Raw genomic sequence first — 15,827 nt, 5'->3', positions numbered from 1 at the left:
AGACAGGAAGATAAGCTTTCTGATTTACTCAGTGGAAAGAAAAGACAATACGACACTTGGTTAGATGTGGGGTGCATGATTTGCATCCCTTTCCCATCGGCATAGTCTCACTGATGTCAATGATCACTCGCATAAGCAAGGAAGACATAGCTGAGCCATAGCAGTTGTTGCCTGTAGCCTGTTGCCTAAATGCAAACAGGGTCATACCAGCCACCCTGATTAAGTGCAGCAGCATGAAAAGAAGTGGATCATCCACATAGACAGGATAACCCAGCACTGAATGGGGTTTTGTTACAGAACTCTCAAGCTGTCCAATATCAAAGGCAGATAATGTAAAGTCTCCCCCCCAGGCAACAAATCCAGACTTGAGCAAGAACAGTTTTGACTCTTCTGCAGGCTATAAGCAATAATGTTCCATATATATGTCCAGCATTTTCTCACCCTTTATGAGATGCTTAGCAGGGTGGAAATCTTGAAGGAAGGCATCTCAAGCATGTCAGAAATGGAGCCCCAAGCAGCAGTCTGGGGAATTGAGTGCTCAGGGTACTGTCAGCACAATGTGAGGAGAAGCATTTAATCCTGTGACACTAAAGAGATATCTTATGGCTTCCTGGTACCCGGAATTTGAACCCACTTCGCTCTGGCTTTTAGAGGACTCTAGTGCAAAATGGCCCAGAAAGGAAAAGACGGATTTCTGTGGTGTTCTGAAGTCACAAACCAGGCATCTGAATGCTTGGCATTGAGTTTCACATAATGAGAGTCTCAGAACTGTCAGAGCTGTGTTTTCTTTGGTTGCTCTTTTCTTCTTTGCTTGTTTTGGGGTGGTAAGGGGGTAATAGAAGAGGGCCTCTGGAGGGAGCATCCTAAAGGTGGGATCCCTATATAATCACGAGCCCAGAAACAGAGGCTTTAAGAAAAACACCAAATATCCTGACATTTTGCATTCTCAAAGTAAGATTGAAAAGGTGGAACGTCCAGAGCTTTGAGCTTGATCCTTTCAAGTGGTGTGTTTGAGCTCATTCATGCAGAAGAACCACCTACCCCTTTTAAAAGGAAAATCCATTAAACCCCATTTTGTATGGCATTAGTTTAGTGGTTTGCATTCTCAACCAAAAAAAAAATAGGCTAAACTTTGAACAACCATTTGTTACTGACGCTTTCTTTGCTCGTTTTCATGCAAAGAAAACAAGCCTGTGTCTATGTATGGCTCTGTAGACTGCTCCTTGGGATCTCACAGATCCCTGCCGGTCTCTAGGCTGAAGGTTGTGAAGCAGTGCTTTGGTATTTAGACAGGGCTGCCTTTCCCTTAGAAGTAGAAATGGTCCCAGCTAGAGGAGACACTAACAAGAAGCCATTTCTCCCTTGCTCAAACTCCATAAATAAATACCATATATAAATATATATATATAAGTATTTTCAGATAGCTGGACAAATTCTTGGAAGAAAAATTCCCCCCAGGACGATAGCCTGCAGGAAATCCCTGCGTCACAAATCTCAGGAGGCTGGCAAACACTTGGGAGAGCAGCTACTGCTTGCTTGGCCTTTCTTGTGTCAGCTCTTGGAAGAGGCGGGATCCGAGTTAAACAGGCTCAGGACAGAGTCAACGCTTCCTTGTGCGTAATTTGCTTTTCTCATGGAAAACCTTGGGTGGAGCAGGATGGCAGCAGGTTTGTTGAAATGGGTCAATGCAACTTTTCACCTTCAGACAGGGCAGAGCCCCTGGCAGGCAACGGATGGGGTGCAGCCACCTCCAGCTCCTGGGCAGATCCTCTAGATCAAAGCCCTCTGGGTCTTTCACTTTTCTCCAGTGTGGGACTGATCCACCCCTGATCCACTGTGTCTGCTGCAAGAACTTCTGTAGGAAGTAACTAGAAATAACGAAGGCTGCTGTAGTGAGCGCTTGTACCTGATGGTGTGTGCGCAGCACCATCTAGTGATTTACAGTGATTTAAGTTTCTTCCTCCTTCCCCAGGGATGCATCCAGGGTGCCTTCCATCCCCGGCACTCTGCTGGCTACAGGAGGTTGAAGGATTCCTTTGTTCATAGCAAACGTGTGACAGCCTGGGAGGTGGGAAGTGAAGGATTAGAGATGTGTTACGCGTTACCATCCCGGGCCACGCAGGTTTGCCGAGATGCTGGTGTGCAACTCCAGTAGATACTTGCGAGGTGTCTGAAGCCCACCCGGGACCATGCTTTAGCTGAACCCTAATTCCAGAATCGTTATAAAACTAAGGACAAATATCAAGGGTTTGGAACAATTTCAGTGCTCTCTCCCTTTCTCCAGCGAATCTACGGAATGAATGCCCTCTGCTGATGCTAGAGGATATTGCCGTAAGAGCGAGAAAAGACAACACTGAACTCATCGAAGAGCTCTGTTTTGCTTTCTCCAGCACCCATACTGTTATCCCAGCGAAACTCGAGGGAACTCCGCCTTGAGTGAAATCGTGCGACCAGCAAAGGCTGAGGGGCAGCACGGATCCCGCAAGCCTTGGGGGCTCCGCTCTCCTCTGCAGGCTCTGCCTGGAGAGGTGGGGGGAGCCGATTCCACGCACCCCCGATTCCACGCCGGCTTACGGAGCCGCTGGATCCACAGCGATGGGAGCTGCCGTTCCCCGGGGGTGACCCTCCCCCCCGGCCGGCCTCGCCTCCGGGCACGGACCGCTCAGCCCAAGGGCCGACCGGGCTATAGGACCCCGCGGAGCCCGACACGGGGGCGCCACGTGACTCGCCGCCGCTCCCACCCCCCATTGATACACCGTACCAAACCCGAACGTTCCAGGCGGCGCCAGGCGCGCCGAATCGAGCTGCCGAGCGGCAGATCCGCCCGGGCCCTGCGTCGGCGGGGCTCGCTCGGCGCTCGGCTACCTCCCCCCCCCCCGCGGTGAGGCGCGGTGTGCGGCAGCGATGGCGGAGCCCGCGGAGAAGCTGTACCGGGCGGAGTACGCCAAGAGCGGCCGCGCCTCCTGCAAGAAGTGCGGCGAGAGCATCGCCAAGGACTCGCTACGCCTCGCCCTCATGGTGCAGGTACCGCGCGGCGGGGAGGGCGTCTGGAGGTGAAGCGTGGCGGAGGGGCGGCCCGGGGGCGCTCTTTGTTGGCAGCGCGGAGCGGGGAAGGCCGAGCGAGGGTCTCGGTGGTTCTGTGCCCCGGGAGCGCTCGGGGTGTTTCGTTGTCGGGTCGTGGGAGCCGCGGGGCGCGCGTGTGGGGCGCAGCAACCGAGCCCGACACGCGTTAGAGCGGGGGGACGGCTCCGTGCTTCCACCTGGGTTTCCCCTTGAAGCGGGGCAAGGCTGGGGCTGCCGGCGGTGTGATGCGGTTGTACAGCGCACGGAGCGGGGCTGTGCTGCGGCTGGCAGTCTGAGAGCGGAGGCGTGTTCCGCTGTCAGCCGGCCTCGGGTTATTTTGTCTTTTGGGGGCGAGAGTGGTGGGGTTTCCTCTCAAAACGAAAGGCCCCGTCTGGCCTCGGAGGGCTGGGGGCCGTGCACGGAGCTAGGCTGCCGGTTTGGTCGGCCTGAAATCGCATCCTGCGGTGCGAGATGGGGAGGGAATCGGTGTCTCTGCAGGGAAGGCAAGCGCCTTTCCCCTGGGGGGATGGATGAATGGATGGATGGATGCGCGGAGGGGTGAAGCACAGCCTCCCTCGCCATTCCCGGTCGGGTGATCCTCGGCCTCTGCTTGGCGAGGGAGATGAAGGAGCTCTTGCAGCGTTCGGGTGGTGCAGAGGCGCAGCGGGCTGAATCTGGTGTGTGTCGCAGTGTCTGGTGAAAGATAAATGATGCCGATACGTGTATCTATGGAGAACTAGCAAGGATATGGGGTGCGGACGCTGGAGCGAAGCCCTGCGGATGGGCTCCCATCGCCTGAGGAGCAGTGGCTGCGAACAGCGGCCGGGAGTGGCTTGTGCCCCCGGGAGAGGCTGCGCTTGGAGGTGAAGGGCTCAGTTGCCCCTTGCCTGAGTTGCCCGGGTTGGAGGCAGGAGCTGATTTCCCCACCGAGGAAATCCCTTCCTCTGCTTTTGTTCCCCAAAGCCTCCGTCCCTTGGGAAGGATGTGGAGCCGTTCCGTGCCAAGCTGCAGCGTTTGCTCACACGTGTTCCTGATGCCTTTTCTTTTGTTTCTCCTGCTGCACTATGGAAGTGTCCAGTCCCCTCCCCAGCTCCCACTGCTGCTTCTCCGGTTCCCTCACATTTGTTATCCCTTCCTGTCTTCCCCAGTAAGTTTAGGTGCTGTGGCCTTTCCTCAGCGTGCCGGAGCGCAGCATGTTCATGGAGTGTGATTTCGTAGGGTTAGCTTTATTGAGTGATCTCCTGGGGGCTGCTGAGACCGTGCCATCTCTCACAGAGCCACTGCCTTTTGGCCAGCCATCTCCCCAAAGCTGCTGGTCTTGCACCAACCACCTATAATTTACTTCTGCAAAGGGCTGCTTCTACCCACTGCCAGTTCTTGTGCTGGCAGAGCACTTTTCACACCCTGCTGCTGAGCATCCTCCTCAGAGACCCAAATTTCGCCAGAGCACATATCCCCGTGTTTCCTCTTGGGGAAATCCCCTGCAGAGCAGCCTTTGCACTGTCTTCAGTGCACTGAGGTCTGCAAATCATGCATAAGAAATTAAAGGGATGCCCAGACAGTCGTTACCTGGGTGCCATTTCTATTGTAACCACTGTTTGGTTTTGGTTCCTCAAGTGAAGAGCTCTGAATGGCAGTGGCATGCTCAGTGTTTGGCACCCAGGCTCTGCAGGACTAGCACAGCTTCCACTTTTGCTTCCAGCTGGAGCTGAACAGTGTCTCTTATCTGCATGTGCACTGTGAAAGTGAATCTGTCTCTCCTTCTTCCCTAGTTTGTTTAGGAAACTATGGTCTAGAGATAGGTGAGCTGGGAGAAGTTGTGTAAACAAGGTCTAGCTCACTTGGAGGTTTCATTTCCCATATAAAGATCTACTCCCTGCTTGCATGGTTGATTTAAAGATTGAGCTATGTCTGCCCCTTTCCATGACCTGCAGTGCCTTGTGCCCCCAAAGCCTTGTTTAGGGACAGAGTCATGAGGGACTCCAGGAGAGCTCCAAACACGAGCCCAGAGCTCCAACTTTCAGTGCCAGAGCTGCCTGTGACTTCCAGACGCATTGGGAGCTGCCATGTTGCTATGAGGGTAACTGATAATCCTGGCTTGTGGGAAGAGTCCATGTGGAAATGCCAATGTCCTCTTACGGTTTTGGTTGATGGTCAGTTGTATTTTGGGCTCCCAGCTCTTCTAGTCCCATGCTGTGGTCTTCAGAACCCTTTCCTTATTCTTCCTGCTCATACATGCTGTTACCAGCTTGGAGATCTCCCTCCTGTTGGTGAGTGATATGTAGAATGCTTTCCTAGGTCATTAGTTCTGTATCATTGCTAATAATAATTACACAGCAGTCAGTATTATTAGTACAGCAGTTGTTTGTGTGTTACTTGGAGCCAAACCACTGCACGGTTGTTTTGTCTGATGGGTCTCCAGAGTGATTGATGCCAGGTTGTTACTTAATGTATGTGAGGCAAGAGCAAGTGGAGCGCTTCCACGATGAGGCTGGTGCAAGGCAGGGTGCTCTGGACCTGCATTTTTGGGAAGCATTTGGGTGATGCTTCTGCCCTGATCCAGGACTCTTGGACTCTGATGTTTCCGTGAAGTTTTGCCTTGGGCTCCTGCAGCTCCCTCAGGAATTTTTTGAGGCCACAGTCCTTGGAGCTGCTCTTCCTGTCTTGTGCTTGTTGATGGGCTCTAGGGTATGGACCCTATCACCTTGCTGGGTAAGCAGCTCTCAAAGGGATGGTGTGATGCCCTCAGAGGTCCTGCTGAGCATGGCCAGCAGCCTCAGAAGGGGTTGTAGCAGCTGAGCCACGAGCTGTGACTCCTGTTACTTTTCCCACATCCTCTGTTTTGCTTTGCTCATGCCTGCAGATGCTCTCATTCTCTCCTTGTCTGCTCAGTGTTGGTATGGATATGCTGAGGCTATGACCTTTCTGTTTTGAGTAAAACAGATGGACTAAGCAGCAGGGTGATGAACTGGTTAAGCCAGGTAAATGCTTCATCCATGTCTGTCCCATCTGGGATCTCTCCAGCAGCTTGTCTGTCATATTAGATTTTCTTCTTAGCCTTTGTCCTAAATAGTATCAATCTCCTAAATATATATGCATATAGAAATCACTTTACTCAGTCTTTTTTATCTTGTTTTGTTTTCCCCTCCTTGATCCTGTCTCATTCCTTCATCCTGCCACAATGTGCTTTCTTCCTAGTCTCCCATGTTTGATGGCAAAGTCCCTCACTGGCACCACTACAGCTGCTTCTGGAAGCGGGCTCGAATCGTGTCCCATGCAGACATTGACGGCTTCCCAGAGCTCCGGTGGGAAGATCAGGAGAAAATCAAGAAAGCCATTGAGACTGGAGGCCCTGGAGGAGGTAAGCAGAGGTCTCCTGGTGTTTGAAGGTTCAGCTGGAGCCATGCTCCCTCTTCTCAAGCCGTTATTGTGGTTATTTGATTGCTATGTCTCTTCAGCAAGTGATGTTGGAAGAGTTGGGGTGGTGTCTCCGCGTTCCAGGGCTAGGACACTGGCAGTATCATGTTGAATCAATGAGGGGGAAAAAGCCAAGTCACCTGGCAGATGTATTGCCAAGTATTTCTTGTTGTCACAATTGGTGTATTTTGTTCTCAGCTCTTTAACAAATGCTATTATAAGTATGTTGTTTTAGTGGTACCTTCACTGCAGTGTATGGTTCCAGTGGCACTTTGAATTTGTTACACCATTAACTGGTGAGTTGGCGGGGAACTCACTGTGTCTCAGTTGTAGATTCATGTTTGCCTGTTGAAATGTAGAAATGCAGAAGGAAACTGGCTGTGGGAAGAGGAGTTCTGCTTTGCAGCAGAGCTATTTGTGACTCCCATTACAGTCAGGTCTTCAGTAAGATCTCATTTTACACTACTTTCAGGGAACAAGTAAAAAGGTTTGGCTCTGTGCACCCTTGAAAGTCTTTTAAAAACACTAAATAAGCAGTCCTGTACAGTTGTGACATGGCTGTTTTGAAGAACTCTTTCTATTATAAAAGCACTTTTGAACGTGGAGTGCTTACCTTGCTCTGTGCACGCATTCTTGACAGATGAGTTGAGGGAACACGGATTTATTAATCCAGACTGCTAACAATCTGGGACACAGAATAAGAAAATAAGGGAATGCCTTTTAAAGCCGAACTCTGTATTTGCTTTGTTCTCCAGGAAAAGGAGGGGAGCAGGAAGGAGGTGGCAAAGCTGACAAGAGCCTAAATGACTTTGCTGCAGAATATGCCAAGTCTAACAGGAGCACTTGCAAAGGCTGTGAACAGAAAATAGAAAAGGTAAAAAGACTTTTCTTCTCTATCTCTTGTCTTTTCTCCCACCATTTCCAATTCAAAGAGTGACTTTTGTAATTGCTTCCTGTCTCTCCTGCATATGGAAAGCACTCGCAGAGCTGCATTTCTGTGTCTGAGGAGCAGCTGTATCCTACACAGCTGACAGTAAAGGCATCCCTCAGGCGCTGTAGCCTGGCTTCAAACCTGCTCGTGCTTCCTTTCACTTGGGTCTTAGAGCAGACTGGAACACTGCTCACCAGCATTTCTGTGGCAAGAGAGCTGCTGCTGACTGCAGCTTTTCCTGCTTGTTGCAGCACTGCAAAGATGTTGGCCTCCTCCTTAGCCAGACCAGCTCTGTTTGTGTGCAGCATATCCATACTAACTCCAGGAAAGCAGACAAAAGCAGTGATGCAGCCCTGTAGCTGATACGTGTCTTGGTGCTCTACTTTTAAAGACAGTTGGCAAAATGAAGTTGTGAGCCTTGAATAGACCAGTTGGGTAGAGTTGGTAAGGACCAAACAGCAGTGTTGGTATGCTCGTATCTGCAGACACATTGCTGACTTGTGTAGATGTTTTCTTGTTGGAGCATGAAGTATGGCAGTCTAAAAGCACCCAATACAACTACTCATGGGGCATCTGAAAAGTAATTTGCAGTAAGATGGGGTGAGATCATATTAGGGCTGGTGCTTGAGAGGTAGGGACAAAATGTTTCAGAGGTGCCTGCATGGGGTTTGATCATGTGAGTTTTGCTTGGTCAAGCTCACTGGGAGTTGGAGTAAAGACTACAGGGTTACCTCTTTTCAGTGCTTTTTGAACAGAAAACTGTCTAAAAAGCTGTGTGTTCAACCTACAAAGGGTATTGAAGCAAGCAGAGGAACTGCGGTGAAAGGGCTTGAGCCAAAAGTCGCAGGCCTTGATAGAGGAACTTGCTATTTTACGGGTGTTTAGGAAGCATCATGTTGGGAACTTCTTAACACCCAGCTCCTTCTAGAATGGCCTAACAACTGTTCTTGTGTTGCTTTAACCTCCATCAGGGCCAGATCCGGATTTCCAAGAAGATGGTGCATCCTGAAAAGCCGCAGTTGGGAATGATCGATAACTGGTACCACCCAGACTGCTTTGTGAGCCGCCGGGCTGAGCTGGGCTTCCTCCCAGTGTATGGGGCCACCCAGCTCCTGGGCTTCAGCATCCTGAAAGCTGAAGATAAAGAAACTCTGAAGAAGCAGCTCCCAGCTACCAAGAGTGAAGGGTATGTGGGCAGTGTAAGGGATTGCATTGTGCGGAGGAGCCATTGATTGCCTTCAGATACATCCATGGCGAATGTTTTGTTACACCGTTATTTCTGTTAGGATATTGGTCGCAGGAGGATTCGGTCCTTCCTGTGACCTTAGGCAGATGACAACAGACAAATTCCCCATCCCTGGGAGCAATGGCCCATCATCCCCCTGCAGTCCTCTTGCCTTCTGTGATTGCCTTGAGAAAATGCACAGACCAGCAGCTGTGACTTGGAAAGCTGATGTAGGGCTTTCAACCATAAAATAATGCATGCTTAATACAAATGGATACTGGGCTCTGTGCCTCCCTGTGTGATGCTGTTATCAGTGATGGTTTCTCTGCTCTAATCACTTGTTTGAGAATTGATTTGACAGCTCTTATCTATGAGCTGCTGATCTGTGACAGGCACTGAATCTGATAATGGTGTTTACTGACCAAGTGATGCTCACACTTGGATGCTTTTGTTTGCTGGATCTTTTGTGGTATGCCTGAAATTTCTTTGGCTTACACTGAAATTCTTAGTGGAGGTTCTTGACAGGACTTGTACTGACAGAGAAGCGCTTCCAGGTGACTTGCTAGCTTTGGTCAATCCTTCTCTGTTAATGAACGCTTTTGTTACTTGTTTTTGAAGTGACATTGCCTGGAGTCATGATTCATAACATAAGCCAGTGTTGCATTGGGGAAGGAATGTTAGGTGGTTTTTGGGTCCTACAAATAGGAAAGACATTGTCATTGTAAAACATTGGGTTTCTCCATGCACCTTGTAGACTGAATTCAGCTTTACGTGAAACGGTCCAGTGAGACTGATGTCGGGGTCTGAGAAGCCATAACCACATCAAATCTGTGCAGTGTTTGTCAGCATTGATCCTCCAGATGTGTGCCAGATGGTCGTGGTGTGCTGTTCAGAGCCTTGTGTGTATCAGTTCCATCCTCAGCTGTAGGTAACAGGGCAGAGTGCACATCGACTGATCTATGTGTTGTTAAGAGGCTGCAGCTTCCACCCTTCGTTCTTGGTTGGCAAACAGTTGCTCCAGAACACTCAGCAGTGGTGCGGGTGCTGTGGGGAGGGTCCTGCAGTGCTGCAGGAGCTGGTCAGGTTCTACAGTTCAGCCTCATGAGACTGAGACAAGCTGTCTGCATCTGCCTGGCAGCCTGCTGCTGTCTTTTCATACAACCATTTTACCTCTGGGTCTGTTGCAGCATGTAAGTCCAAGTACAGGGTTTTAATGCACTTGCAGCTTTTCGAGCAGTCCTTTGCTTTTTGTGCCAAGGTGCGTGTTCTGCTTTGTCCTAGAACAGTGTGTGAGTTTCATAGGGTTATTCGTAGTTTTTTCCCATCTGTTCAGAAAAGCTGTAGGGATTTGACTGTGCATGTGTTTCTCTTCTCCGCCCTGACTCTCCCTTTTCTGGGCCACTTCTGGGATGCCCTGCAGAATGTGAAGGCATTTGTAAAGACAGGGCACAGTGTGGTTTGCCAAGTCACTGTGTAAATAAAAGCCTAGAATTGCAATGGAAGAAAGCTCAGCGTGGTGATGTAGGGTGATTGAACCAGGACCTAAAGCCAGAAAAGCAGCAGGACGTCTCATCTTTCCTGCTTTCTAAGCACTGCATGAACAAGCCCCTCAACCGTGAAGGTGCTGGCTGTCTCCTACGCTCCAGTACTTTGCTGTTTGGGCTGTGTGCTCTAGCCAAGGGTGTTAAGGGTCAATTGGAAAAACAGTTGTCTGTTAAAAAACTGAGAGTGTAAATAGAATGAGTGGAGAGGGGTGGTGTGCCTCCTACCTGGCAAGTGCCTGCCAAGAAAGCACAGCAGTTCTGGAGCAGATGAAACACCCCAGAAAACTGAATGAGATGCAGTTACCTCAGATAAGTAATCTCATGCATTCAGTCAGATGACAGAAATGATGTTAAGGGATCTGTTGCAGGTGAGATGCTCAAAGTGATCTTTAAAGATGTTTCTGATTGTGCTGCGTCCAGATTATATCGTGACTCGGGTGTCTCTGCGATTCAGGTGTGACACATACAGGTTCGTATGCTGCTTCTGCATGTCTAGCTGGTACTCTTGAGTACCAGCTTTGGGACTGCCCTGTCTGTAAGGGTGGCAGTGTGACGTGCCTATTGCAGATGGGAGAAGTGAGGTGAGGGCAAAATGGGAAGGTGTCCTGCAAGGATCCTGGCTCCTTTCCTTGGTCATCTGTAGGTGAGACATGCTGACCTTCCCCTGGACTATGGGCTGTTGTGCCTGAGCACCAGCACTTTCAAGCTTGAGGAAGGAGGATCTTGTCTCCTTGCCAGTAGCTTCTCTGTGGAAAGAGTGCCTGTTTACTGACGTAGGGAGTGAAGTAGCAGCTTGCAGGCTCCGTTTGACTGTGCTTCTTCAGTAGCATGTGGCATTACAGCTCCTTCCTGTATTTTCTGCCTCTTTTGTTTGGGTGGGATTAGTGCCCCAGACAGGAGCAGTGTCATTCTGGAGGTACGTCATGCAGCATCCGATTAACTGCAGGGGTTTCCTGAGGCAGAGGGTGAGTACTCACCAGCAGTCTGGCTGTGCATTACAAGGAGGGGAGTTCTTGTTCCTCCCTGTGTTGGCTGCTTGCTTTATCCAGGGTCATTGTGACTGTCCTTTCGAGCCATCATTTTCATTGCAGGGAGATGAACATGATGTTAAGGAAGGGCCAGGCTAGAGCGGGATAGTTCACTTTCCTCTTCATCTTCTCAGAAGCTGGAATAAATCTTGTAGTTGTGTATCCTCCATGAAGGTTTTGTTGGCTGGTAAGTACCAAGCAAGCTGTTGGGCCGTACCTGTTGAATGTGGGAATACTGTCCCTTCCCCAGCTAGAGAAAGGGTGTACACAGTAGTGCCCAGCTCCTGGGTTTGGTCCCAAGGACAGAAGATAAAATGGTGTGTGTCAGTGAGTGTGTGTTTTGTAGATTGTTCTAAAATGTGCTGATATGGGGGAAATTCATCTTCATTTGAGGTGAATTCAGCTTTGCCATTCCCTTCTCCAGGCTGTATAAATTGATTAGTGTTTGCTTTAAGCCTTGGGCACAGCCAGGGACAAAAGAGAAGGTTTTATGCCTCCGTGCAAGCAGGATGATCCCTCCTGCTCTGCAGTTTGTTCAAGTGGCTGGAACAGGTACAGTAATCCCTGTGTCCGGGAGAGCGACCCGCTGTCCCCTTGACTCCAAGGGAAAGCTGCCAGAAGTGCAAGTCCCTGCAGGAATTTGGCTGCATTCCCTGGGGCCCCTGTGCAGAATGATCGCCTTCCAGAGGCTGGTGTGCTGGCTCTCCTCCTTCTGGAGAGCAGGAGACAAGTTACAGCACGGGAGTGAGCGCTGGCAGCCTGCCGAGGGAGAGGCACCGCAGATGCACAGCAGTTGGGCACCCACCCCAAGTACTCAGGTTATTACTCGTGGCTTCGGAAGGTGCAGCAGAGCACTTTGCATTCAGGCTGATGTGTTCTTCCCACATTGTGTTGTGTACCCACGACTCTAAAAATGTAGAAGTCATTGCCCTTGTGGCAGGGCTCAGTGATGCTCTGGTCTTGCCCTTATAGGGGCTGCAGCTGGGGAGCAGAGTGGACTTGCTTGGCATGGATGCTTTTGAAGACATGGCTGTGTGTGTGCTGTATCCAGTCCTGCGATGCTGGTTCCTGCTTGCCTGCTTGAGAACACAAGCAATTGTTGGTAGCATACTGTGACTGTTGTGTCCTCTGAGTGCGCCTTAATGTGATGGGTAGGTGGTGACCACCGCAGATAAAATGAGAACTTATCCCAGTCTTAGGGCCAGGACACTTACTAGAACGTACAGGTCTCTCAGGCATGAGTGTCTGGAAGAAGAGGACCTTTTGACATCCTCCTGCAGCTTTATAGCTAGTAAACTGTCATACAGGGTTAGTGCTAACTAGAAAGTGAAGTGTTTAAAACTGTAAGCAGAGAGCAATTGAGAATGTCAACTTTATGGCTTAACCATCAGCCACAGCTTATAAAGTTAAGACGGACGCTTTCTTGAGAGGAAACCTGGCTGATGTTTCATAACAACAGCAGCTCTGTTGAAATGAAGTGTGAGGTCCAAGCCATGTTCATGCTCTGCCTCCAGTGACAGGTCCGTCCTGCCTCGGATGGGGCAAAACTTCCCATTATCCTCTCCTGAGGGGGGAACATGCTGATGTGGTTTGATATTGATGTATCTTGAAGCCAGGCAGACCAAGGGGATGACCTGACTCTGGGAATGTAAATGATCTTCTTCTGAGGTCCCTTGTCATTCTGAAGTCTGCCAAAGTCCCCCAGTTTTCATTTGGCTTCCTCTTCTTTCCAGTCTTTGTTGAGCAGTGTTTTCTCTTCTCCCTGAACAGCTCTAGAGCCCCAGCTGGTAAATGAGTTTCCTCAGACGCAACTGCACAGTAGTACATCGTGAAACTGCTCTCAGCCTGGCAGTGCTTTGCAAGGAGAAACTTCCTGACCTGACTTCATTACAGCCTGAAGAGGACCTAGCAGAGAAATACCTGGTCTCCCAGTGTGCTGTCTTATTAAAGTTGTAATGGTTGCTGTCCTTCATTGCAATAGGGATTGTCTAAACTGAAAAATCAAGCTGTTGATTCAGCTGAAAGACACTGTAGTCTTTCAGCCCGCATCACTACACCTCATATTTGGAGAGCTGTGATCTTTAGGCATGCCTTTGGTGTAACTGATACAGGTGTAGATGAATACACCTGAAAATGTTGCAGTATTCCATGTGCTCTACGATTACCCCATGGAAAAGCTCCTGAAGCGTACCTGAGCTGACTGAGGCAGCTCGTGTTGCAGAGCCAAGTACAAGTCTGCAGTCTAGCACTGAGGAATTTGAGAAATGAGTTTGCCTGCCAAAACAGAGCATATTCAAGCCTCTGCAAATAGCAGCAATCGGAACACTGAGCTCTGATAATTACTGGACAGGCGTTTAAGTAACTTCCTCTCGTGTGTGTTGTTTTGTTTTTCCCTGTTAGAAAGAGAAAAGGAGAAGAGGTAGATGGGAATGTGACTACAAAAAAGAAACAGAAAAAAGAAAAAGAGAAAGAATCAAAGCAGGAAAAACAGCTGAAGGTGAGTTTTAGCTGATCACATCCTCAAAACTGCTTCATTAGAGGAGCGTGGTGTCAGGCACTAGCTGAAGAGCTGTGGCACCTAGACAGGGGCTCTGCCGTGTGCCCAGTTACAGCACAGCCAGTCCTTGTGTTCTGGCGCAGGAGGTGCCCTGTCACTAGGGCTTTCCTGAAGGGATTCACCCTGCTGCTTTCTCCTGAGACACAGGAAGTTGTCCAGGACTTGTGCTTATTGGATTTGGATAGATTAGGTTAAGTGCCTTCTCTCTCAGGGAGGCTGATCCTGTGGTCCTTCCTGTATCATCTGGTGGTGGTGGCTGAAGCTCTGAGCCCAAGCACTGTTGCAGAAGAGGTTAGATGCCCTTAAACAGCTCATTGTAAACAGAGGTAGCATGCTGAGCGAGATTAATGAACGAGATTAATGAGAAACCGCATCTTTTTCACCCTCTGGGGAGCTGCGCTCAGTCCTTAGGTACGAAATGTGACAGATCACAGCTTCTTACTGTTCACTTTATAGAATAACGTGGGAAGAATTCCCCATAGAACATCTGGAATTTTGTATATTGAAAGCTTGGCATTTTTTTTTCCAAGAAAAAAATGAGCAAGCTGCTTTTACTGCAGTTGAAATCTTAATGGAGCTGTAGAAAAATGGTGTGTGCCTGTGAACCAAAGTTTTCTTCTCCGTTGTGTGGCAATACCTGAGTTAGCATCAGAATTTAGCTGAGCCGTTATCAAGGTTGCGCTGCTGCAGTGCAGATGTTTAGGACAGATGAAGGCAATTTGTGGGTCAGGGTTAACTTTTCTTTACAGCACTTTATCAAGCACGGTCATTAACACTGAAAATTAAACCATTTAACACAGTCAACCAGTTATTCCAGGGTAGACTGCGTTTTTGACTGTACAAATAACATGCAGAAAGTATCTGAGATATTTTGGGATGCTGCTTTGCTGCCCAGCCCTTCCCCCTTTTGTAGAAAGGCCCCAGAGAATGTGCAGGTTCCTCTGCCCTGCTGCAGGTTCCTCTTATGCTTAGGTGGCTTAAAAGAAGAGAAGTGCTGATCAGCATTTCTGGGTTTTGTTTTAATGCAGTGCTCAAATGCAGCTGCATCCCCGCTGTTGTCAGTGTCAACCAGTTCGATGAGGTTTGCTGAGGCTGTTGAGAGCTTGCTAAGGGTAAAGTGTGATAGAAAGATGGATTCCATTCTGCCTAAAACATGGCTAGCTGTCTTAGTATCACTTGTACCTTCTTGTGTGGAATAGAGGGACAAAGATTACTCTCTGGCTTGTCTTCACATATACGTGATGGAGAAGCCTTGATTTATACAGAATCCCATAGGGATATCCTTCTGCATGTAATCTTGAGATAGTATTTGCTGAAGCTGCAGTGTGCTCATGTATTCATAGTGAAATCTGAAGCATGTGGCTTTAAAAACCTATTTAGTTTTTTGGGTAAAATAAGTGACTCTCCCTATTGGGAGAGCTACTGGTTCCTGGTGCTCTTCATCTCACAGTCTGTGTTTAAGATACCCTGGCCTTGCTAAAACCTTGTCCGCATATTGCAGTTTCAGGAGTGTTCTTAGAAAGCAGTCGATTGCACGTAGCTAAGCTGCTGGATTTTGTCAACAGGAGCAGACAGAGCTGATCTGGGGCATCAAGGATGAGCTGAGGAAGGTCTGCTCCACGAACGACCTCAAAGAGCTGCTGATCGCCAACAAGCAGGAAGTTCCTTCAGGGGAGAATGCCGTGAGTTGGGGTTTGAATCGGTGAAGCTGACCCAAACCAGTGTGGCTGCAAGGTCCACAAGCCTGAAGCCCGTTCCTAACGTAACAATACAGAAAGCCCAGGCGTTTTGTCCCAGGACGCTGATGATCTTGCTGTTACTATTGCTTGTGAAGGGCTGTGTGGTTGTGTGTGATGCTGAATTCAGCACCTTCATCTCAGTGATGTGCCTCTATTCTGGTCCATGTTAGGGGGTTTTTGCTGGCTCTTCAAGTGCAGGTTACTTATGGCACTTCATGTTGCCTCCCTCAACTGCTAAGTTATGCAAAAAGACACAAAACCTGCACAAATTCCTTCCTGGTATCTTTTCTAAAACCAGTCAGTTTGTGTAACTTGTGAAAGTG

General features: G+C 49.2%; 1 protein-coding gene across 1 annotated transcript in view; it reads left to right on the top strand.

Moving 5' to 3' along the window:
* Positions 1–2,883: 2,883 nt before the first annotated feature.
* The window catches only part of PARP1 (poly(ADP-ribose) polymerase 1), a 31,853-nt gene continuing 18,909 nt past the window's right edge, over positions 2,884–15,827 (top strand). Inside the window, exons 1-6 of the mRNA XM_057400022.1 lie at positions 2,884–3,024; positions 6,262–6,424; positions 7,236–7,354; positions 8,383–8,597; positions 13,609–13,705; positions 15,331–15,447. Of these exons, the coding sequence (XP_057256005.1) occupies positions 2,905–3,024; positions 6,262–6,424; positions 7,236–7,354; positions 8,383–8,597; positions 13,609–13,705; positions 15,331–15,447 (831 nt within the window). The 5' untranslated portion in view covers positions 2,884–2,904. The remainder of the gene's footprint in view (positions 3,025–6,261; positions 6,425–7,235; positions 7,355–8,382; positions 8,598–13,608; positions 13,706–15,330; positions 15,448–15,827) is intronic.

The sequence above is a fragment of the Pezoporus wallicus genome, unplaced genomic scaffold (genome assembly GCF_028554395.1).
Source record: "Pezoporus wallicus isolate ANWC-B61680 ecotype Strahan unplaced genomic scaffold, APGP_CSIRO_Pwel_v1 contig_7339, whole genome shotgun sequence".
NCBI classification, from domain to species: domain Eukaryota; kingdom Metazoa; phylum Chordata; class Aves; order Psittaciformes; family Psittacidae; genus Pezoporus; species Pezoporus wallicus.
The sequence above is the reverse complement of the archived record's forward strand: the minus strand, read 5'-3'. Positions and strand labels throughout refer to the sequence as shown.